The sequence below is a fragment of the Dermacentor andersoni genome, chromosome 4 (assembly GCF_023375885.2).
Source record: "Dermacentor andersoni chromosome 4, qqDerAnde1_hic_scaffold, whole genome shotgun sequence".
NCBI lineage: Eukaryota > Metazoa > Arthropoda > Arachnida > Ixodida > Ixodidae > Dermacentor > Dermacentor andersoni.
This window is the reverse complement of record NC_092817.1, coordinates 146,481,465-146,503,001: the sequence shown is the minus strand read 5'-3', so window position 1 is coordinate 146,503,001 and position 21,537 is coordinate 146,481,465. Positions and strand designations below refer to the sequence as shown.

The 21,537-nt window shown below is 46.4% G+C and overlaps 1 protein-coding gene across 1 annotated transcript in view; it reads left to right on the top strand.

Annotated features, from left to right (window-relative positions):
* Positions 1 to 21,537, top strand: part of LOC126537741 (Na(+)/citrate cotransporter-like) — a 40,433-nt gene that overhangs the window by 792 nt on the left and 18,104 nt on the right. The window contains exons 2-5 of the mRNA XM_050184829.3: positions 1,835 to 1,950; positions 4,360 to 4,502; positions 6,033 to 6,180; positions 12,011 to 12,133. Coding sequence (XP_050040786.3) covers positions 1,835 to 1,950; positions 4,360 to 4,502; positions 6,033 to 6,180; positions 12,011 to 12,133 — 530 coding nt within the window. The remainder of the gene's footprint in view (positions 1 to 1,834; positions 1,951 to 4,359; positions 4,503 to 6,032; positions 6,181 to 12,010; positions 12,134 to 21,537) is intronic.

Genomic DNA, 21,537 nt, shown 5'->3' with positions numbered 1-21,537 from the left:
TTCACTAATTATGCAACGAAACAAAATGTAAATGCTTTTTCATTGACTTTTCAGCTAAATGCTTTCAGTGGCGTCTTGCTATAGTGCACCAACATATTCATAAAGCTATCGACCCTGGATATAGTACAAACGTGAATTCCAAATGCGTCTTAACGCTATCGTGGGTAGGGCGAAGATGCGCTTGTGGTGTTTAGGCAAGCAATGAATTGGTAGGACGGGTGCGCGTCTGTTGGCGCTAATATGACCGCATGATTTTTGTCGCAGTCCGAGGGGCCGACGTAGGCAGCGTACAGTTTCCCACAAGATTTACCAGAGGGACTCTGGCTCTGGTTTAAACGGTAGCCGCAAGTATGGCGGCTCACCCAGAGTGAAAATGACGAGAATTACATGAATTTGCCTAAATTTGGTCCAATTATGTCTTCAAATGGCCTTGCGACTTTGTAAATTGTCAATCTTAGACGATATATTACGTTATGAACGCAACAATTGAGTGCTTAGGCATGCACATGCACTGATTCGTATGGCGCTCCTCGTTTAGAAAACATTGATTGGAAATATAAACCAACAAACGCAATACAAAACATCTAAATAAGGCCACAGTAAGGTCTTACGTCACTAGCGAAAAGATGAGACAAATATATGTGCTAGCCATCATTTCCGTGGCACCTGAGCGATGGCAGTGTCAGTGGCAGTGGTGGTAACCTTATGAGATTACCACTTGGTCAGCAGCACTTGTAGGTAGCTGAAAATACAGCAGCGCTATCTATCGAGTGAGCGATGTTCATTTGGAACAGAAAAAAAGAAAAGACGAATCACACATTTGTTAGCTGCGTGGAAACGTTGTATTCTATTTACAACCGAGAACAGGGCTGCACAGCACAACAGGAAGAAAAACAACGCCGACCAAAATGGGGTTGTCTAAAAATTCTTAAACGTTTCGGTTTCTCACACGGAAGCCTTCTTTAGTGAGCTTAGAGGCATAAAGCCTGCAGCTTAAATACGCGTCAATAATGACTTCAGGCATCCTGAGTATGTCGGCGGGAGATTGCCATGGTTTCGATTAACCATGTGTGTGGTTTGCATAGTCAGATTCCATATACAATCGCTTCGTCCAGTTTTTTTTTTCTTGGGCGATGACGGAAGTTTGGCTCCAGTTGTAATCGTGTTGGTTGGCTTATGCGTGTTCGACGGGTGCATCGGAAGTGACTTTTTTCTTTTTCACATTGTTCATGTGATCCTTTAGGTTCCACTAAAATTGCCAATTTCCCCAATGTAGACATAATTGCAGTTATATACAACGCCCGGAAATGTTCTTTTCTTAGTTTGTCCTTGGCGTAATTGACAAACTCAGGATGTAACTTGCGACGGGGAACATGGGGGACTTGCACGTTATACTCACGCTAGACACGTGCTCCAAAGATTCGATGATGACGGGAACATACGGAATGGCTGCGCTAACTTGGCCGGAGGCATCACGTCGTTCATTACGCTGCGAGGCTCTTTTTTCCGAAGAAGCAATAAAGCTTTCTCATTGGCTGCACGCACTGAACCCCCGTCGAATGCAGGCCAAATCGGAAACCAAGTCGTCTGGCTTACTACAATTTGTTTGGACTCTCTGTATTGAGAATGCCACGGACCGCTTGTGGCACACAGGGTGTGCAGAAGTGAAATGAAGTTACTGTGTGCGTGTCCTTCCTGTGAACTTTGAAAGATAACCGCTGTCTGTCCCATTCTACCACTACGTCTAGAAAGGGTAGCCTCCATAATCCTCAGAACTTAATGGCTTCCCGACCAGATTGCATTTCGTTAAGCTATTGATTTCAACGCTGCGCAGGTTCGCCAGATGAGTTTCCTGTGCGCCATGCTGCTCGTGCTGACCATGGAAGAATGCGGCCTCTCGACTCGCCTGGCGCTGCTCATACTCAGTCACACTGGACACAAGATCAACAGGTGGGTGCGGCGCAGACCTTATTTCTTCTTGCTAGTCCATAAACCCGCCGGAAGCCGCATACTCTCCCGAGTATGCTCGTGAAGTGCGTTACATCTGCAAGCTATCCGCATTCTGTGCTCCCTGGGTAGATCACTAGTGTTGGAGAGTTGTGTGAAATTGTTTAAATTGGAAATAAGTGTGACACAGCTGGCAGGAGAGATATTTAGTGCCACCCGTTATTATTTGTCTAATGCTAACCGGCAGCGTAAGTTGTCGGTGAAGCGCAGCCACAGTGATACCGTGATGCGAATCCTGCCTCAGGTTTTCCTAGATGTCTGTAGAAGTCTGTGGTCCAAAAGTAGACCATCTGGACGCTCGGTGCTTGCGTGGAGATAACGCTACTGTTGGTCACTCATGTTGTTGACGTAGAAGTGATCCTTTAGCTGAAGAAATCAGATGGCAGAACTGCTTTTGCAAAACTTTGGTAGGCCATGCATCCACGGGATGTGTGAATACAGAATATCGAAGGCTTGTTTGCTGTTGCTTACGGTGAAATGGTGAATTCCGATAGCATAAGGGTTGCCTTGTTCACTGAAGCAATCACGAAGGTTCTGCTTGTGGCGTCGCTGTGACTGTAAGAGGGAAATTTGCCCCTAGTGCAGCTGGTGGGAGAGCTGCCTTTGAGAGGGTGAGGAGGCTCACAGACTGAGTTGAGGTTTAATGCTGGGGCCGGTGCGTGCTGACAATAGGCAAGGGTGGACGCAGGCGATGTGGGTCGACAAGACGCAGAATCGCGCCGCGATTCAGATGGCGAGAGCGGCTGCAAGTGAGGGCTTGAGGTGACGTAGTGAGCAAGGACGGCTGCCCGCAAGTGCGAGTAGACGTTGGGGCCAGGGGATGACAGCCGGAGCCTGGAACCTTGTTGAGAAGGAAATGGCTTTCTGGCTTGATAAACCACAGAAGTCCGGCATGTCGATGTAGAATTCCCGGACACCCTACAATCGCGGGACATTTGCCGCACCGCGTGAGGCCACGTCACTACTCGCGTAGAGTCGTTGCGCTGACGTTGGCATGGCCGGGTTTCGACGTCCGGATCACCAATTTGTGGGAGGCGGCACGAAGAGGTAGGCCGCCATAGCCGTAGTTTCTTTGAGCCGGCCAGTCATTTTGTCAGCTGATCTCGGTAGCAGCCGACACTGCGGCCGCTCAGATTGAGCGCGCTAGCGTGTTCTGTTTTCGGGCTACCTGCACGAGAACAGAACTTTGACTGCCTTGGAAGCGATAGTCGCGCCGCTACAGTAGATTTTGTAATAACCTGCATGTTAGCTTCTTTTCGTCATTAAAAAATTGGGGCAATGGCTTTCTGATTCACCCTTGTAATCGCCGTTAGCACAAGACCCTGCGTTAGTTTCTTAATTCCTGCATGGTGACATTTTGTTGGGGCAGCCAATCTAATAGGATATGGGAGTTACTAAACGGAGGCGTATTTTCGTAACAGCCTAATGCAACGATGTCAGTGATGAGAATACATATTTTAACCAATATCATAATAGCTCCAGGTTCAATAAGGCGCGTGGTTCAAGTTTTGTGACACGAAACAATTCTTTATGCTGCTATACTTCCATGGTTGCTGCGCGCAACAAATCACAAACTCAATTAAATTCGAAGGCCCTGCGTGTGAGAAACCATGCCATGGTCAGAATGCGCGATCTAGTAAGGACTGCGCAATAATTTGGATCATCAAGAGTGCGTTAACGTGCACGTAAATCAAAGTAGGCTAGCATTTTTGCGTTTAGTACCCATCAGAATACTGCCGCTGCAGTCGGAGTCGGAACTGCGACCTGGACTTCAATATAGCCATGCCATATCAACGGGGGTACCACGGTGAGGGAAAATCGCCATCGCTCACCGCGCGAACGTTCTGTGCACAAGGCAGTTTAAGGCTTACCTATTTTCGAAACCGTTACTTATTGCGTACAATGCAGCTCGTCAATTGTTGTAATTACGTGGTTCTGGACTGGCAATCTCACAGGTGGCAAAGACAAACCCAATCTGAAAGTGCTACCCACAGCTGCATTCGGAAGAACGCCACCACCGCCTTCCAGTCCTCCACTTGAGAAGTTCGATTCGAAGCACACTTTGTTGAGCCAACACAAAAACTTTGGTTTAAATACTGGAAAACATTTACTGCACGCCCTCCTTATTCCTTAAGTGCTCCCGTGCATCCTACCACGTACCATATTTCTTTGTCAAATCATTGCTGTCGCGAAGCGATTCCGTCACAAAATCTCCCCGGAAGAAATGCCTCCATAGTTTAACGCTGATTTCGTAAATGCGATGATCTCGGTCAAATTGTCTTCGTTCCCTGTTTGGACATCGCTGCGCACCACTCGGCCAAGCAGACCCCTTGTATGGCTTCTGCTATGCAGCATCCTGGCACTCGTAATAGCCGTGGCCGTGACAATGACGTGTCTGCTGGATGCCTTTTGCGTCACCGTACTCATGATGTCTACCGTAGAGTGCATCGTGGACGAAATATACTTTCACGTTGTTCAAGCCAACGTGCCCTCCGGTGAGTGAGCTACTTGCTAGGCCAAACTACGACGATTGACCAAAAATGCCAGACGTTTTCTGAGTTGAGTTCAGAGCATAGAATTTCATACAATTGCCAGACGGAACTGTGGCCCTAATGTCTACGGCATTCCCAAATAGGGCCGCCCAGCCAGCATGGGAATGATGGGAAGCGCATGGATTTGCTTAAACTTCGTCCTTCTGGCTTTAGATGGCTAAAGTGACTTTGCAAAGGGATCATTTAAGAATGTACTGCGTTACGAATATACAAATAAACATAAATATTGTCCGACAGCTGGATCCAAGCACAGGACCTCTAACACAGAAGCCCGATATTGAAGTCATTATGCCCCGGACATATGGACCAGTGGAACCACTGCAATTAGCGGCGATTATGCGTGATTGCAGAGTCTATTACATTCTGCATCAAAAAACGTTTCAACCTCTTTGAAACTTAGGCCCAGATAAAGGGCGCGCGCGCGCACGCACGCACGCACGCACGCACGCACGCACGCAAGCACGCACGCAAGCACGCACGCACGCACGCACGCACACACGCACACACGCACACGCACGCACGCACGCACGCATACATGCATGCATGCACGCGCTTGAGCGCCGGCGCAGGCACACAAGTTGGACAAAATAAAAAGCGAGTACGACGCTGCAACTTCCATGTTTTGTTCATATCTTGCTGCACCTCCTGTACAAATTTCATACGTACTTCTTGCACTATTGTGGGTTAGCTTCTGTCCTTTCTTTTTTATTTTGATTGTATGCGAATCGTATAAAACTTCTGTCAAGGAAGTAGCAAACCCTAGTAAACACAGCGCCGCGTTCGATTCATTATTTCCTTCGCAAATTTCATCTTCACATTCTTAGCTTAATTAATGCAAGTAATGGTTTGTGACTGAAGTCGTGCTTCTTATGATTCAAGTCTCACCATGCATATTTCTTCAACACTGTAGACTGCGCGGAGGTGGAATAAATAAGTAAATAAATAAATAAATAAATAAATAAATAAATAAATAAATAAATAAATAAGTAAATAAATAAATAAATAAATAAATTAACGCGCCCATGCAGCAACTCTAAAGTCTGATTGCTGGCGCACGCATACATAAAAAAGGAAATAAAATTACTGGACTATATCACTAAAAATAAAAAGAGAAAGAGAAACGATATAAACAAAAAGAGAGATCACGCGATATAACCACAAAACAAAAACAATAAATAAAGGAACTATTGGGAAATCAGGAGTGCCCATACAAAAAGAACGCAATGTAGAAACAAGAAAACGGAGGAGAAAGACAGTTAAGCAATGGAAAGAACAACGCAAATAGGCAGTATGCTGCAAAAACAAAACACTTATCCTGTTACACTAGTTCGCACAAAGCCTGCAAAGAAAAGATGGTAGATGTAGCGGTAACGGTATTTGTTGGGGATGCATTTATCGCTTCATCTGGCATCGCTCCTCGCGTTTGAGGCGCCTCATTTACGTACCGACATGCGGGTATACGTCCACAAACAGGGATGGCCGACCCAGGCCAACGCCCTTGCCATGGAAGTGGGGCAAGCCCCAATTCGGCGCCGCAGCGGCAGTCAATGGAGTCGACCGAGCACCTGTCGTACTTCACCTACCGCCGCTACATCTTCAGCGAGTGCACCACTTACATCCGGTGAGCAGTCACTGCATGGCGCGCAACGAGTATCGCGAGCGCTTTGCCATGAACATTGTCAAGCGCCTACAGGCGACGCACTGCGCAGATGCGAAACCAATATGAGAGATTACCGTCAAATCCGAAGTTAGAATTATGGGGTTTAGCGTCCTGAAAGATCACACGCCCTTCAATGGACGTCATAGTGAATTGGGCGGAGAGGTTATATTGTTCAATTACATGGGCACTTCAGGCGCATTTCTGCCGTCGCCGTCGCCGTGAGGTTCTGTATAAAGTCCGAGGACGATAAAATCATCGCCGCGTGCCTTATCCTTCATGTGCGAGTGAAAGAGAGAGGGTGAGCCGGCGAACACCGCTCAATCTCGCGTGCGCGAGCGAGAAAGGCAGGGCGCAAGCGCGCCCTCTTTTGTCGCGCGCGAGGCACGGGAGCGATACGAGGGAGGGGGGCGTTCTTCTCCCGCGGCTGCTGCTTACGGCGCGGCCCTGCGGGCGCGCGGTCGAACCTTCACTCATTTTGTTTTACGGCGAAGCTTTTGGCCTCTGGTTGGTGGGGATATTTCGTGTCCTTGTGCACGGTCCTCACTCAAAAACAAACGGCAGTTGGAAGGCTTTGTGTTAGGGTTTCCGCGTAACAGAATTACGTTATCTTGTATACTCGAATTACAATCATGTGCTATCATGTACGCAGGTTTTGTGTAAGTCGTACTTTACAAATTTGCTGGCGCATTCTACTTTGAGAAATTCAATTAGTTCATATACGCACTTGCGCTAAGCGGAGGGCCTACAAGAATGAGGATTTATGCTGTGCTAACGCTACCGCCATCTAGCGGCCGCGGCCGCTCTAACAGACCTCAAACGGCAGCTGTCTCTCAGTTTCCGCGTAACAAATTTGTGTCTTCTCTTACATTACAATAACAATTTGAAATTATCATGTCTGCAGCTTCTGCGTAAGTCGTACTTTAAGGATTTTTCTGGCGCAATTTACTTTTACGCATTCGTTTATTTCAGTAATGCACTTGCGCTTGGCGGAAGGTATAGGGGAATGGGGATGCGTGCTTCACTGCGCAACACGTGCGTGGCCACGTGACGTACGTCGCTTGTAGTGGAAATGCGTGTGCATAGAGTTTCTCACTGTAACACCTATAGGGAAATCTGGCGCCACCGTCTATGGGAGTTTCTTAAGGGGGCTCCGTGCCGTCATGTGTCTGCGAGGCTCGTATTGGCTAGTGTTGTACGAAGCTTCGTCTAAAACGTGGATATGGCGACACAAATAACGCGTTCTCAAAGTAAAATCTTCATAAAACGTTTCCATTGACGCATGTTACATCTTTACTCACCTACAATGCATGACCAAGGGAAGAAAAGCGAGAACAGACGACAAACTGTTTCAAAGCGAGCGTGTCCTCCAACTTTAGCGGCCCGCTTATACTTTTTACATAACATATAATCGTACACGTAATAACAAGTTCTCATAGTTAAACAAAACATGTTTTTGCGTAATAATAAAACCGAAACAGCTTTTCACGTGCTGTTTTAGTAGAAAATGAATCATTGCGACAGACGGAACGGTGCTTGCCAGGCGTGTCCTGATTCTTCGAGAACGATGCCAATCCGAAGTCACAATATACCGGCATTCCCATGCATACCACAGCGCAGCAGCGCCAGATTTCCCTCTAGATAATGTAGTGAGAAACTCTATGTGCGTGTGTAACATCGTCCAACATCGCTTGTGCTTACCTAACGTCGGCAACAGCTTCACTGTACATCCACTTCCACAGGATGGAACGGAGGCAGATTTTTTTATTTTTTATTGTTTTTATCCCGGCAGCAGTTATAGGGGCACTTCAAGTGAATTTTTGCCGTCGCCGTAGTCGTGAGATTCCGTATATATTAAGGTATATGTATGCCATATGCCATGCCATGCTATGTGGCATGCGGTATATGCGGATTATATTTCCACGCCATTCTATCATTAAGGTTCCTCGTACTAGGTCTTACATTCTCGACAAAATTATTCCTTAGGATGTTAACAATGGCAGCCTACTAGGAAATGTCATGAAGCAAAACACTACCCGCCGTGGTTGCTCAGTGGCTATGGTGTTAGGCTGCTGAGCACGAGGTCGCGGGATCGAATCCCGGCCACGGCGGCCGCATTTCGATGGGGGCGAAATGCGAAAATACCCGTGTACTTAGATTTAAGTGCACGTTAAAGAACCCCAGGTGGTCGAAATTTCCGGAGTCCTCCACTACGGCGTGCCTCATAATCAGAAAGTGGTTTTGGCACGTAAAACCCCATAATTTTGAAGCAAAACACTGACAGCGCATGTCTTTTATCTTAAGTCTTCTCAAACTTTAATAGTAAAAGTACGAAACATTAACCGAGCTCAAATATGAAAACAATGCTGTTTCATTGACGCGGCTATGTGCTACCTCCGGGATCTGTTCAGGAAAGTTAGCCGATAAGGAAAATTGGGGGTAATGTCGCTAAGAAAGACATTGACATTAATTAATAAGCATAACTGAAACTGCCCGATGACAGGATCCAAACAGAGAAGAACCCTAGTGCAACAGCTCGTTTTTACTTAGGCAGCTTACGTTTACTTCAATTCATACTGCCACTGCAGCTACAATTCTTAAACTTAGTGTAATAGTCTATCTTATTCCCATCGCATTCATTGCTTCGCTCTTATGGTGAAACCACGACATTTTGCTTCACCACGTTTGTTGAATAGATGGTGTTCCAACTTAATTTATTATTCTTTCATTTATTTTCATATTATTCTTTTATTTTCAACTGCAATTTCACTAAACACAAAATTCCACCGTGCTGTCATTGCATGTCATAAAAGTTCACTCCACCTCTATATAGTGGGTGCTTTCTGGACGCCGTTATTTGAAGTGCGGCCTGCTGAGGTGCGGCCTACTTGAGATGCGGAACTCGCACCACAAAATTGGCGCCAGGATTGATTGCCCAATGTTCCATCTGCTATTCGTGAAGCATGGATGTGGCATAAAGCTTCCGCGTAAGTTTGTAGAATGAAAACTTGACAGTTCTATGCGCTGCACTGTCGACCTCGACTGTGGAGTCTGTCAACATGTGCCAGTTGTTTAGAACACGCCATTCTGGCACTACAATTCGTCAGCTTGGTCTCTCATGGAGTGCTTTGACGACTCGCTCACAAGGAGCTGTAAGGAAAACAACCAGACGAGCTTCAATGAGGCCCGTAAAAAAAAATCGCAAATACATGATGAAGATTCGCAAAACAACGGCAATGAAACAGCATCGATCCGACTGCAATTTGATGCTTTTCAGCCGTCTTACACCAGCTCGCAAGTTATATCGTAAGATCAGGCTGTTTCCTCGGCTAATATCTGTTTGCCACTAAATATCAGCAGTTCATTAATGCTGCCGAATCATTCACGCCGAAAATGATTGATTTGTGTTGGATGTTGTGTAGCAGATTTTGCAGTCGTCTGAAGCTTAATGATGATCTATGGCTTGCTGCCATTTCCTTCCACATGTGTGCATGTGAAAAGATTAACTGAACTGCGACGCTCTCCGACGCTGCGTTGTACAGGCTCTATACTTACTGGCAAATAGCGAAACTTTCTCTTGGCGGTGTTGCCGTATCTCTCGGAAATAGCTACAGTCGGGGTGAGAGTGAGGTATAAAATAAAATTTATATTATTTCGTCACCTTTCATCGGTTCCGCTTGCGAGAAAGGTGGCGTAAGGAAATGGGATGGACAGAACGGGAAGCCTGTAATTGACGTCTAGGGCGTGTAGGCATGTATGATCAAGGATCGTGACCCATTGCTTAAGTCTTTCCGTACAGCGCCCATTGAGCATCGTTAGCCCGCTAACTATGGTTTGAAACGCCGATTTCGAGACTCTACGTGCCGCTCACGCACACGCTGTAGTAATCAGACGTAAAGGAGAACTATTCTACTGTTTCCTAAGCAGTTTGCCTTTTCTCCCCAGGCGGTGATTTTCGAACACGCTTCCAAGTTTTCGCGCTCGCCAAAGTAGAAAGCGAAATGGCCGCCCGCTATCGATGATTTGAAACACCGCTTTCGAGATTTTACGCGGTGTTCATGGATATTCTGGGTCGTAGAACGTGAAGGAGAACTATATTTTTGTTTTCTAAGCAGTTTGCTTTTTCCCTACCAGTCGTTAATTTTTGAACGCACTCCGAAATTTGGCGATCGTCAAAGCAGAAACCAAGAATGGCCGCTTCCGGAAGCGGCGCGCGCGCTTCGAATATCTCGCAATTTCGCTGCGTTTGTGGCTGAGTGTATCTGTGGATCGAGCAGCAGCGAGTCTGAGGATGCTACCTTTTCGTCGGGCTTTGACTCTGAGACCAACGATGACGCAAGCCAGCCCGGACATCGATGGCCGCAGCCTGGCACGCCATACTGTAGTGCCCGCACTTAATTTTTTGTGAATACCTGTTCAATTAAAGATTTTGAATTCTTGGAAGATAGTGCCAATTAGATGGCAGTACATATTTGTATATCTAATATCTTTTGTTATATTTTTTTAGTAGATACAAGCGTGTCTTTATACAAACGTTGTTCAATTTTATCCCACAATCTTGATTTTGGCAATTTATGTCTTTTTTATGACATGTATCTTGGTAATACAAATTTATGCGTGAAAAGTGCATCCATTCTGCCTTTTGTATAAGTACTACATAAAATACTGAGTGCAGTAGTACCTACTGAATAAAGAAATCTGGCGTAACCTACAAAAAACACCTATTTTCCCCATGGTATGGAAGGGGTTAACAGCGCAAGGTTTCCATTATATCATTGCCGTGTTTGCAGTTTCTTCGCTGTAGTTTTATAAACTTGGAGAACACTTAGGCTTCGCCTTTAAGAGTGGAGCGCCCAATAGCATTCACAGATATCTGACTGCTTCTCACGCTTCCCGTCCAATGCAGCTTTGGAATCACAATATTTACCGCGAAACGCTGGCGGCGAACGCTCCCCGAGGGCGAGGCTTCTGGTAGAAACGCGGCCACTTGTGTGGGCCAATCCCGCAGGTAGCGCACAGCCGCGCCAAGAAAGTTACTCATTTTCAGGTTTCTGTTATTGTTTCGCACTTTTTCTGTTTCAGTTTGAGAAGGTTAAACATAAAAGGCACCCACTGTTGCTGTTTTGTTTCATGAAATTTGTTTGTGGGCTGTCATACTCAAAATACCGAAGAATAACTTTGTCAACAATACAAGGTTAGTGACTGAATGGTGTAGAAATATAACGCGCATATACGCATATCATACAGCAAGGCGTGGTATATACATATACCTAAATATATACGGAAATTTACGCTCACGGTCAGCTAAGCCCACACTGACACCGGATTTTATGCGACTCAGGGCCCTTAACGCTATCGCATTAAAACATACCTTCTTTGTAACATGCGGGTGTACCGAAAACTTGAAACTCAGCTGCAGTAAATTCTTGAGTCGGTTATTGAAGTAACACCCAATTTCCGCTGTTGCCATCATCTTCATATTCCGTTAGACTCGTGTGTTTATTAGTAGGATAAGGTTTGAACTCCTTGCTGTTGATTACTATCACTCATTTACCGACGGACACGCATGCGCACACCCGCATACGTACACCGACATATATACACAGGCAGACACGCTCTCAATCTCTTTCGCACACTCACACACACGTACGTGCACACGCATGCACGCACGCGTGCAGGTACCTGACAATTGCGAGCACAGTCATTTGTGACAATTGATCATAGACAAAAGGCAAGAGTGCTCTCCAGTATGTGCAGTCGTTGATGGTGTGCTTGTGTTGCTGGCATTTTTAAGGGACGAACGGAACACGCTGTTCAAGGCCATGATGGCGGCTGTCGTGTACGGCTCCAACATAGGCAGTAGCGGCACCTCTCGCGGCTCCCAGCAGAGCTACTACCTGCTCCATTTCTTGCGCCAGTGAGTATACTGCTCTACACGATTGACAGAGACCACTGCACAAGTACTGCGACTGTCCAGTAATGGACTCCGATAATATCCCCTTTAGGCACACCATAGCCTAAATTATCGATAATTGTGTCAGAGTCGCATGATTTTGCAGGAACGCGCAGCAGAGTCCGTTAAAAGAAAGTTTAATTGGTAGGATGTTGCTCTGCGCATTTTATATCAAGTGTTCATAATCAAATGTTCTCACAATCAAACTCCTTCCTACCGAACATGGGTATCGTCACATGCAACCGAACACTGTTGCTCCTGAAGGACCTGCGATCTTACAAGAAACCTCAAGTTATCTATGTCCGCAGGCACTGATCTTCTGAATTCCAAAACATTAAGAAACACTCTGCCATTGTCTAGCCAAATTTTAAGTCTGAGGCCTAATCAACCGTTATTAAATGGCCAGTTACATGTGAATTGGAGGATGGCAGAAGGTTTTCCCGTGTTTAAAGCTCGAGGAAGAAACGCTCCTGAACACTACACTGTTCCATCTCTCTTGCGTGCGTCAGGTATTATTTCTTTTACGCGTATACAATCTTCTTGAAAAATATTTTCATTAATCCGCATGGTTCCCGAACAAGCCTTTCTTGCGACACTCAGTTGCGGGAATCTACGATTGTATTTTCCTTGTGTTTTCGAAAGCGTTTGTTTGCGTAGTTCAGTGTGATTTTTTTTCAGAAATTTCATAAAATTTATTTTTATTAGTTAACTATATCCTAGTTCTGCACCTTTCTGTAGACTTGTCGCTACTACGTTTATAACTGTGCTTCCCCGCTACCTATGTTGCTTCTGGTGTTCCTCAGGGTATTCCTTCTGGCCCTCAACTTTCTAAATTGTTTATGAATGTCTTACCCGATCACTTATCACCCGAAATGCGGCTCTTCGTTGGGGATTGTATTGTCTACCCCAGAACAAATTAATTTATGGTAACCTGATTCTGCAAAATTATATTTCTTTTACAAGCTTTGATGACAGCACATGGGAAATGGCATTCAATTCCGAAAATAAAAATAATTTTCATTCATTCGTAAACTCTGACTTTCCTTATTCCAATTACCACAGTATGGCTTCTTCAAGTACATTGGTGTGCATTTTGAATCCAACCTGTCATGGTCAACACATGTCACTGCAATGTGCGCGAAAACATCTCAAACACTTGGTTATGTCCGTCGTAATTTGCTCAACTTGCCTACTGACACCAGCACATCGAGGCGCGTACCACACGCATGTTCACCGAAAGCTTGGATTTGCATCATTAGTGCGGTCGATGAACCAGAAAAAATCTCATCGATAAGATATAGTGTGCTGGAAACAGGGCAACACAGTATATTTGACGTAAATACGATTGAAGTTCTAGCGTTACTTATATCAAACTAAACATTCCTCTTCAGCGCCTCGAAGCTCTCCGTTCCGCTACCGTTTTATGTGTCCCACATGGTAGGTGGAGACCGAAGAATTCGCAATTTTTTGGTCACGAATTCATACCATCACGAAGAACTTATAATCTTTTGAGTTTTCAACGTATCTTTGGGAAGACCCACACGTTTAAGGAGCCTCCCTTGCCTCATGTAATTTCAATTTAGAATGAGCTTTCTGATGTCATTCCACTCCTTTGATATCGCGATCTTTTTCTTGAACGTTTATATTAACTTCATTTTTCTTGTTGGTGTACTGTGCTACAATTTTTGCCCTTTCTTGTTTGTGTGAAGTTGTTTCTTCATAAAATATGCGACACATTGTCTCTTTTTGTCTTCAGGTGCTGTTGAAGTTCCTTTTCGTTGGTGCAATGCTGCTTTGCCAATACTTATTGATTTTACCCTGCTTGCTAAACTAACTGCTCTTATTACTACGCAGCTCTTAGGCGTCCGTTTCTGTGTTGAGCGTCGCCGTCCCTACGCGTAACCGCGCGAACGCGTTCTTGCCACTGCTCGCCCGTTCGTCGTCGTCTTCCACAGCTGGCTCCGATGCCGCTCATCATGGCAGCGTTCGCATACTGCCTCTCACGCTCGTGCCACTTCTCGCGTCTTCGTCGTCGTCTTCTTCCGAAGTTGGTGCCGATCGGTGCAGCTCGTCGTGCGAGCGTTCTCATCATACTTCCCCTCCCTCTGCGAAGGCGCTGATGGCACTTCTTCCGAAGTTGGTGCCGATCGGTGCAGCTCGTCGTGCGAGCGTTCTCATCATACTTCCCCTCCCTCTGCGAAGGCGCTGATGGCACTGCACCCCTGCCAGTCGGCGCGGTGATTTCGGTCTCAAATTCTTTCCTTCAGCATATCGCGAAATGAAAACACGTATACAGATTTTCTCAAATTTCGCATTAAGGAGTATCGTAATAGTCGGACACGTTTAACATTATGTTCCCCTTAACTCAATGCTCCACATACGACATTTTAAAGTATGATAAAGAAATAAGCAAACAGCGTGATGAAATATTCATTAATTGTGTAATGAGTGAAGCGGCATAATCTCATGTAAACTATTAAATCAAGGACTCAATGTACAAGCAAAAGTTAATTATTCACGGCAAGCATTGCATTCAAGGAGAAACTATCGCATTGCAATTGCTAACACAACCCTTTTTTAACATTCTGTCAAATATGGTATTGCCGTCGGCAGAGTGGTAGTCTGTAGCAATGTTCAGCGTATAGAAGCAGTCTGAAGCAACCTTGAATATGTGAGGGGTCCAGTTTATACAATGCTTAGTGTCCACATTTTCTTCCTTACCAACCCTCAACAGGTTTGGTAAAACCCCAAGTCACGAACACAACTGTCTACACCAGCACTGAAGGGGACATAATAACAGTTGCTGTAGCTTCGCTTAGGCGCCGGAACTCAAGATGTAAGGAATAAGACAAGGAGAGAATGTCACGTGACAACTTTGAAGCCTGGTCATAAAAATTTCCGGCAGAAACCATGTCACGATGAATGTCCGCACAAATGCGATTGAAATTTGCGACGCACCGTATTGTCAACACCAAAACGTTTCATGTATGGGGCGTATATGGAGCCGGGCTCTTTTCTCGCGCTTCCCGCTGTACATGCTGTGCCTTCTAGCGGTGTCGTGACGAAGCCCATGCGTGGCGTGTGTGTACGTATATGTTCAGACAAGATTGCCGGAATATGTATGACACGAGTTTGACATCGCCCAGCACCAGATAAATTTTATGTAATTTCTTTTGCCACTAAGGAGCGGCACATACCATTGGCACATAGACAGTGAAGTTGTAATCACACAGGTTACACTGAAGAGCGGCCCATACCCAGTGCCACATAACGAGTGATCTAAGTTGGTCCAACGGCTGGATTCAAGATCGGCGCTCTCAGCACAACAGCACATGCTTTTACCCAATCATAGCGTACATTACCCAGTGACCCAAGTTGGGGAAGGGAGCTATTAGAGACACCAGTAGATAGACAGAACGCTACCGGAAAGTATGTGAAGTGTCGTTCGAATGCTAATCGCTTTGAAAATAGAAAAGTAAGGTGCATGCGAAGTAGGCCCTCACCACGTGACAAGACAGTGGTAAATTCGAGCCACGCAGAGCGCGGAGAATACAAGGGAGAGCAGAGGGGAGGAAAGGTGGTGAGATTCTATCTGGCCGTCAAAGCGTAGATAAGACCCGAAGAAAATGAGCGTTGGGTGATGCTGTAGTACAATGAAATTCTGTAACATTGTCAGTGACGCCAGACTGGCGTTTGGAGCCAGTAAATGAGTAAAGCGTTGGTTCGGGGCTTGTTGGTAAACCGTATTTGATACTGTTTAAGCGCAGAATTTACAAAAACCACAAATAAGCACGAACGGGAGAGGCACTTACTTTCAACTAAATTGTAATGGAAGATGTCGTGAATATGTACAGAAAAACAGACAAAACGGAATAGAAAAGACAAGAGAGAGCTGACAAATAATCATTTCATTCTACCGTCTAACATGTGTACCTTATAGTAAGCGATTGTCACCAGCTGCTCGCGATAAAATTCATTTCTTTGGCAGGAAACCTCCAGCTCAACGTCTCTTTTGTTATCTGCCAACGAAACAAATTTTCTTGAGGGCAGCTGGTGACATTTGCTTAGTAACGCACACGTGATAGACGGTACGATTAAAGCATTAGTTATGCTTTTTCTTGCCTTTTCTGCTTCTTTTTGTCTATTTTTCTGCATATATTCACAACATTCATTTCACAACATTCATTTTCTGCATACTCACAAAAAAAGGTACGTGACACGGAATCCTCAGTTAGCATTATTCCCGACACCAATGCAGAGAACAGTTCTTTTTCCCCATTATGGCCGTTTTTTTGTTCTTCCGAATTTACAAACACATGCTTTTAAAAATTTTCAACTAAAACATCTAAGTTGGAATTGCACCTATCACTTGTCCCTTTGCACCTACTTATTCAATAATTAATTAATTAATACTTATTAGTTTAACAAATGTACATTGGTTTATGTTATGGTTGTATAATTTGTGCATTTCTGAGCAATATAAACGACTTAGTTTTTCAATAGATATGTACGTTTCTTTTACGGCTCAGCTGAAGTGTTTGGTAATACGAGTAATTTAGTTCGTCGGCATTTACCTCGGTGAAATCAAGGCACGTAAATCGTATAATCCTTAGGCAAAGAAGCTGATGCTTGGCTGTGTATTGCACGTACAAGAAGAGCAAATCGCATAACGCAGCACATACACCGTAACGCGTGCATCAAAGCGCAAGTAAGTTACGCGGAAACAAAGAAGAGAGCACATAAAAATAGCTCCCGTGTTGTATTGTGTTTCACTGTATGTGTTTGTCTTGATTGTGTGAGAATGTGTCGAAAAATACAAGCTCAAGTGACAAAATAAATGGAACGCAACGTAGAGCCTAACATTTTTTGTAAAATCTATTATTCGCGGAATTGAGGACAGGGATGCGAAACAGTCGTAAAAAAGTAGCGGAACATTCTGATTTCAGAAATACGGCGGCACAAAGGGTGAGAAAACAGGGAAATTCATTTACAGGCTACTTATAAAAGAATTCTCTATCAGGCACGTTCCTATTCTCGCAGACTTCGGCACAAGCTCGTGCTCTCCTACCTCAATGTTGCGTACGGTGTTGTAACATATGTCCCTCCTTTGTGAAAGGCTGGCCCTGTGCGTATTAAGTGGACAAAAACTCGTAGCGTTTAAGGTGGTCAAGATGATAGACATCACGGGAAGGCTCTATGGAAGAATAAATAAATAACAATTAGGCGTTTTACGGGGCAGAACAGCGATATGATTATAAGGGATGCCATATTGAGCGACTCCGGATTAATTTTGGCCACCGGATGTTCTTTAACGTGCACCCAATGCACGATACACGGGCTTTATCGCATTTCGCCCCCATGGAAATGCGGTCACCGCGGCCGGGATTCGATTCCGCGCCCTCGGACTTAGCAACGCGATGCCAAAGCCACTACGCCACCACGACGGGTAAGGCTGTGTGGAGCAAGTGGGATACGTGACGAGGGAGATTTCATAGATTACATCTGTCACCTGGTGAAGAAACCGGCAAGGACCCGCGTAGCAGGACAGTGTAGCTTTTCCGAGAGCTCGTTAGGGATAGTTGGATTCGTTAAATAAACAAGGTCTTCGGGAAGAAAGTTGGCGTCGTGGTGGCGGCTGTTATAGGAGCGCATCTGCTTCTTCAGGGAAACAAATGCGACAGCGAGCAACCTGACGTGTTCTGGCCGGGCAATGACGTCGTGGGCATAATAGTACGGCGAATGTTGACCGCGGGATGGTGTCAGAAGGCAATATGGGGTGGTGGCCATCCAATAGATAAAATGGTGAATAACCAGCGGTGTCCTGGGAGGGGGGGGGGGGGTATTCTGTAAAAGTCCACTTAGTGCACTGTCCATTTCGGCTGCTGCTGAATGGATGCCGCTGTACGAGCGAGGAGGAGACGAGACGGCCCTAGCCATGAAGAATTTTACACGACTGCGACAAAAACAACAGCATTTTCCCAGTCACATTCTTCATTTGAAACATACATTGAAGGCATGTCCGTGATAGTACAAATAAGGCGCTCAATAAGATCTTTAGTCCGTGATGATAGACAGTCGTGAGCTTGTGCTTGGTAGTACAGGAACAGAGTTCGTGGTCCAAAGCTCTGGATAGGTAATGCCGGTCACGGTAAAGAACATGTTAAAGAGGAGCGCCTTGATGAGGATAATGTCGTGGAAAAGGAACTCAGCCCCGTGTATTGCGCAGGATGACGGAAGAGCTTTGGTGATCGCATACCGAATTGTATAGTCGGTAGTGACGACAATCCACTTCTTAATAGAGGTGGCTCTAGGTAAAGGTACGAACAGGCCTGCACCAACGAGAAAGAACGGTTCTCAAGATACGTCAAGAGGTTGAAGGTGACTGCAGGGAGTACAGGCGGTTTTTACAGCGCTGACATAACTCGCAAGAAGAAGCCACGTAGCGGCTTACGGATCGATATAGGCCAGTACAAAGGAAGCAGTGCTGCACATGCTCGAACGGGCGGGAGACCCTGAGGTGATCAGCTGTCGGCACATTGTGTACCTGGGAGAAAACAGGGACACACGGATGTTGGGGAACGACTAGGATGCATGCCGCGGCGAAATGAAGTGCCGTGCCGGAAGAACAGGGAGGGGTCAGATGTGACACTGGCGACTTTAACAAGGAGAGGCGGGCTAGTTGGTGGTCGATATTGGAATGCATCATGTAACCACGTCAACAACAAAGGACAAAGAAGGCAACACACAGGACAGACGCGGAACATCAACTGTTGAAGTTGTTAACTGTCAGTCAGTTGAAGTTTCTGTCCTGTGTGTTTCCTTCTTTGTCCTTTGTTGTTTGCGCGGTTACATGATGCATTCCAGAAAAGAGGCGAACTTGTTCATGGCCTCAATTAATTGGGTAGCGGCACTGCTCGGTGGCGAGGACCACGAAAACAGACAGCGAGGGTGCAAGAGTCGCAGCATCGGTCACCGAGATATCAGGAGGATTGACGGGATGGCGTCACAGGCAACTGGCATCCTGGTGTCCATAGACAGTTTCGGTTTCACGTAGGTAAATGCTTTGCATACGTGGAGCTCTTACCTGTGAGCAGTGCGCCTGCGCAGAACGAAAAGGGTCTGCGTGAGTCTGAGGCTCAAAAGTTTGCGTGCGTTTCTTGCGCACGTAGAGAGCTCTGCGCGGTGGTCTCGCGAGATCTCGCACAAGCGAGAGCATCATTGGAAGATGGCAGCCAAACACTACGACAAAATAGCTCCGCGCCTTCGTATTTCTAAAAACGACTCTGATTTGTTGTGAGAGGTAAGCGAGTGCGACTCCTTCGAGGTCAACATGTAATATAGCACTTCTAGGCATTGCGAAGCTCCAATCGGCCCAAGCACACACTTTTACGTGTTTTGCGCGCCAATGCAACTCGACTGGCTTGGCTTTGATTTGTCTTGGATGACAATGGTTACAGCAGTGTTTATACCTGGCGACAGATGGCGATACATCGTTGCTTTTAGCGTGCGTAGCGTACGTGTAACTTAAAGCGTTTCAGTTGCAGTGCGCGTATGGTACGTAGAGCTTTCACGTTTGCGTGCGTGAAGTCTCTGCGTACGTGTAACTAAAGCTACTCGAAGGTAACGGCATACGACTATTCTTGAAGGCCTACCATGGCGTGACCAAGGTGCTCTGTAGATTCCTTTAGGACGAAAGTAAGTAGAGCGCGCAGTAGTCTGTTGTACCGATAAATGGCCGACCGTACGTAAGGGCGAAATTTTCTGCTGTCTAGACAACTGCAAGGCCTTCCTGCTCGGTGATGCAATAATTCCGCTTGGTTGCGTAAGGCGTACGATTTTCGTATACAATCACTGTCGTGCCATCACCGGGGCTGAGATTAGTGCCCAGTCCACGACCACTCGAGACAGTGAGGACTTCAGTATGAGCATGAGGGTGGAAGTAAACTCAATTGGGTGGAGAAATAAAAATAGAGAGGGGCTTCAAGAAGGCGGTTGCTTGTTCAGCACCGGCTTCCATGGATGCAGTAAATGGTGGGGCGACTTCCGCAATATTGTGCACGAATTGACGGATGTGGCTCAACACAAATCAATAAAGCTCTGTGCATCCTTGGCCCCCGTCGGTACGGGAAAATACTGTACTGCTCGAACTTTCTTTGGGTCGTGGCCTAGACCGGATAAATCAACAAGATAAGATGGTCGAGGATAGTGATGTGGTTGTACCCTAAGTGACACTTAGAAGAATTAAGCTGAATAGATTGGTTGCGAAAAACAGAAAGTACCAATCAAAGGCGCTCGAAGTGCGTAGCAAATGTGGGAACGAAAATAAAGGCGTCATTTAGGTGAAACGTCACTGCCCAAGCACTCCGTACAGATGGTTAACCGACGAAGCGCAGGCGTACGGCCCCGGTGTTTATCACTGGGTTAATCCCGATGGTTCATTAAACGACGGCTTGGTAGGCTGCCGGATTCTCGGTAGGCAGTTGCCGCTTGCGCTCGGCTGCACGAGCCTGTTCTTGTGCCCCGGCTTCAGCATCGGCACGGCGTAGACGAGCTCGTTCCCGGTTCTGCTGGCAGCGTTGCTGATTGAGAGCTGTCTGCTCCTAAGGAGTACGTATGACGCGTGGCTTACCCATTTCGGAGCCGGAGCTAAACCGCTGCGCGCGCGCTCGGCTGCGGCGGAGAGCAACGTCGTCACTACCGGCGCAGCCAATCGCGCGCCTCTCTTGTTTTTTCGCCTATGATTAGAAAGCTTTAGCAGAGCGTTTACGGTCCGCTCCGCTCCGACCGGCGTATCACACCACTCGCACGCAGCCGGTCAGCAGAACACTACCGGGAAGATTGATGCGCGTGCGCACAACGCACATAGCGGCAGCGGAACGTGGTCAGCGTTCCACGTTCCGCTAGGAACCCGGTTTAGCGAAGCATCAGGGTGAGTCTAATTGCTTTCGTAATCGTTTTACAGCCAAGCTGAGAGCACGTCACTGGCGTCTCTGGGAGACGCGCTTGTTAGATAAGCGAAATCAGTGTAGGGTAAGCAGCCACCGGTGTGCATGAAGTGTTTGCGGAGCGCAGCGTAAGCAACGCTCTGCTAAAACTCTCTATTATCAGCTGCGCTGGAGTTTTCGGCGCGCAAGCGACAGACGGACGGACGGACGGACGGACGGACCGTCAGACAGACAGACAGACAGACAGACAGACAGACAGACAGACAGACAGACAGACAGACAGACAGACAGACAGACAGACAGACAGACAGACAGACAGACAGACAGACAGACAGACAGACAGACAGACAGACAGACAGACAGACAGACAGACAGACAGACAGACAGACAGACAGATGACAGGTCCTGCGCAAGAATATTGCT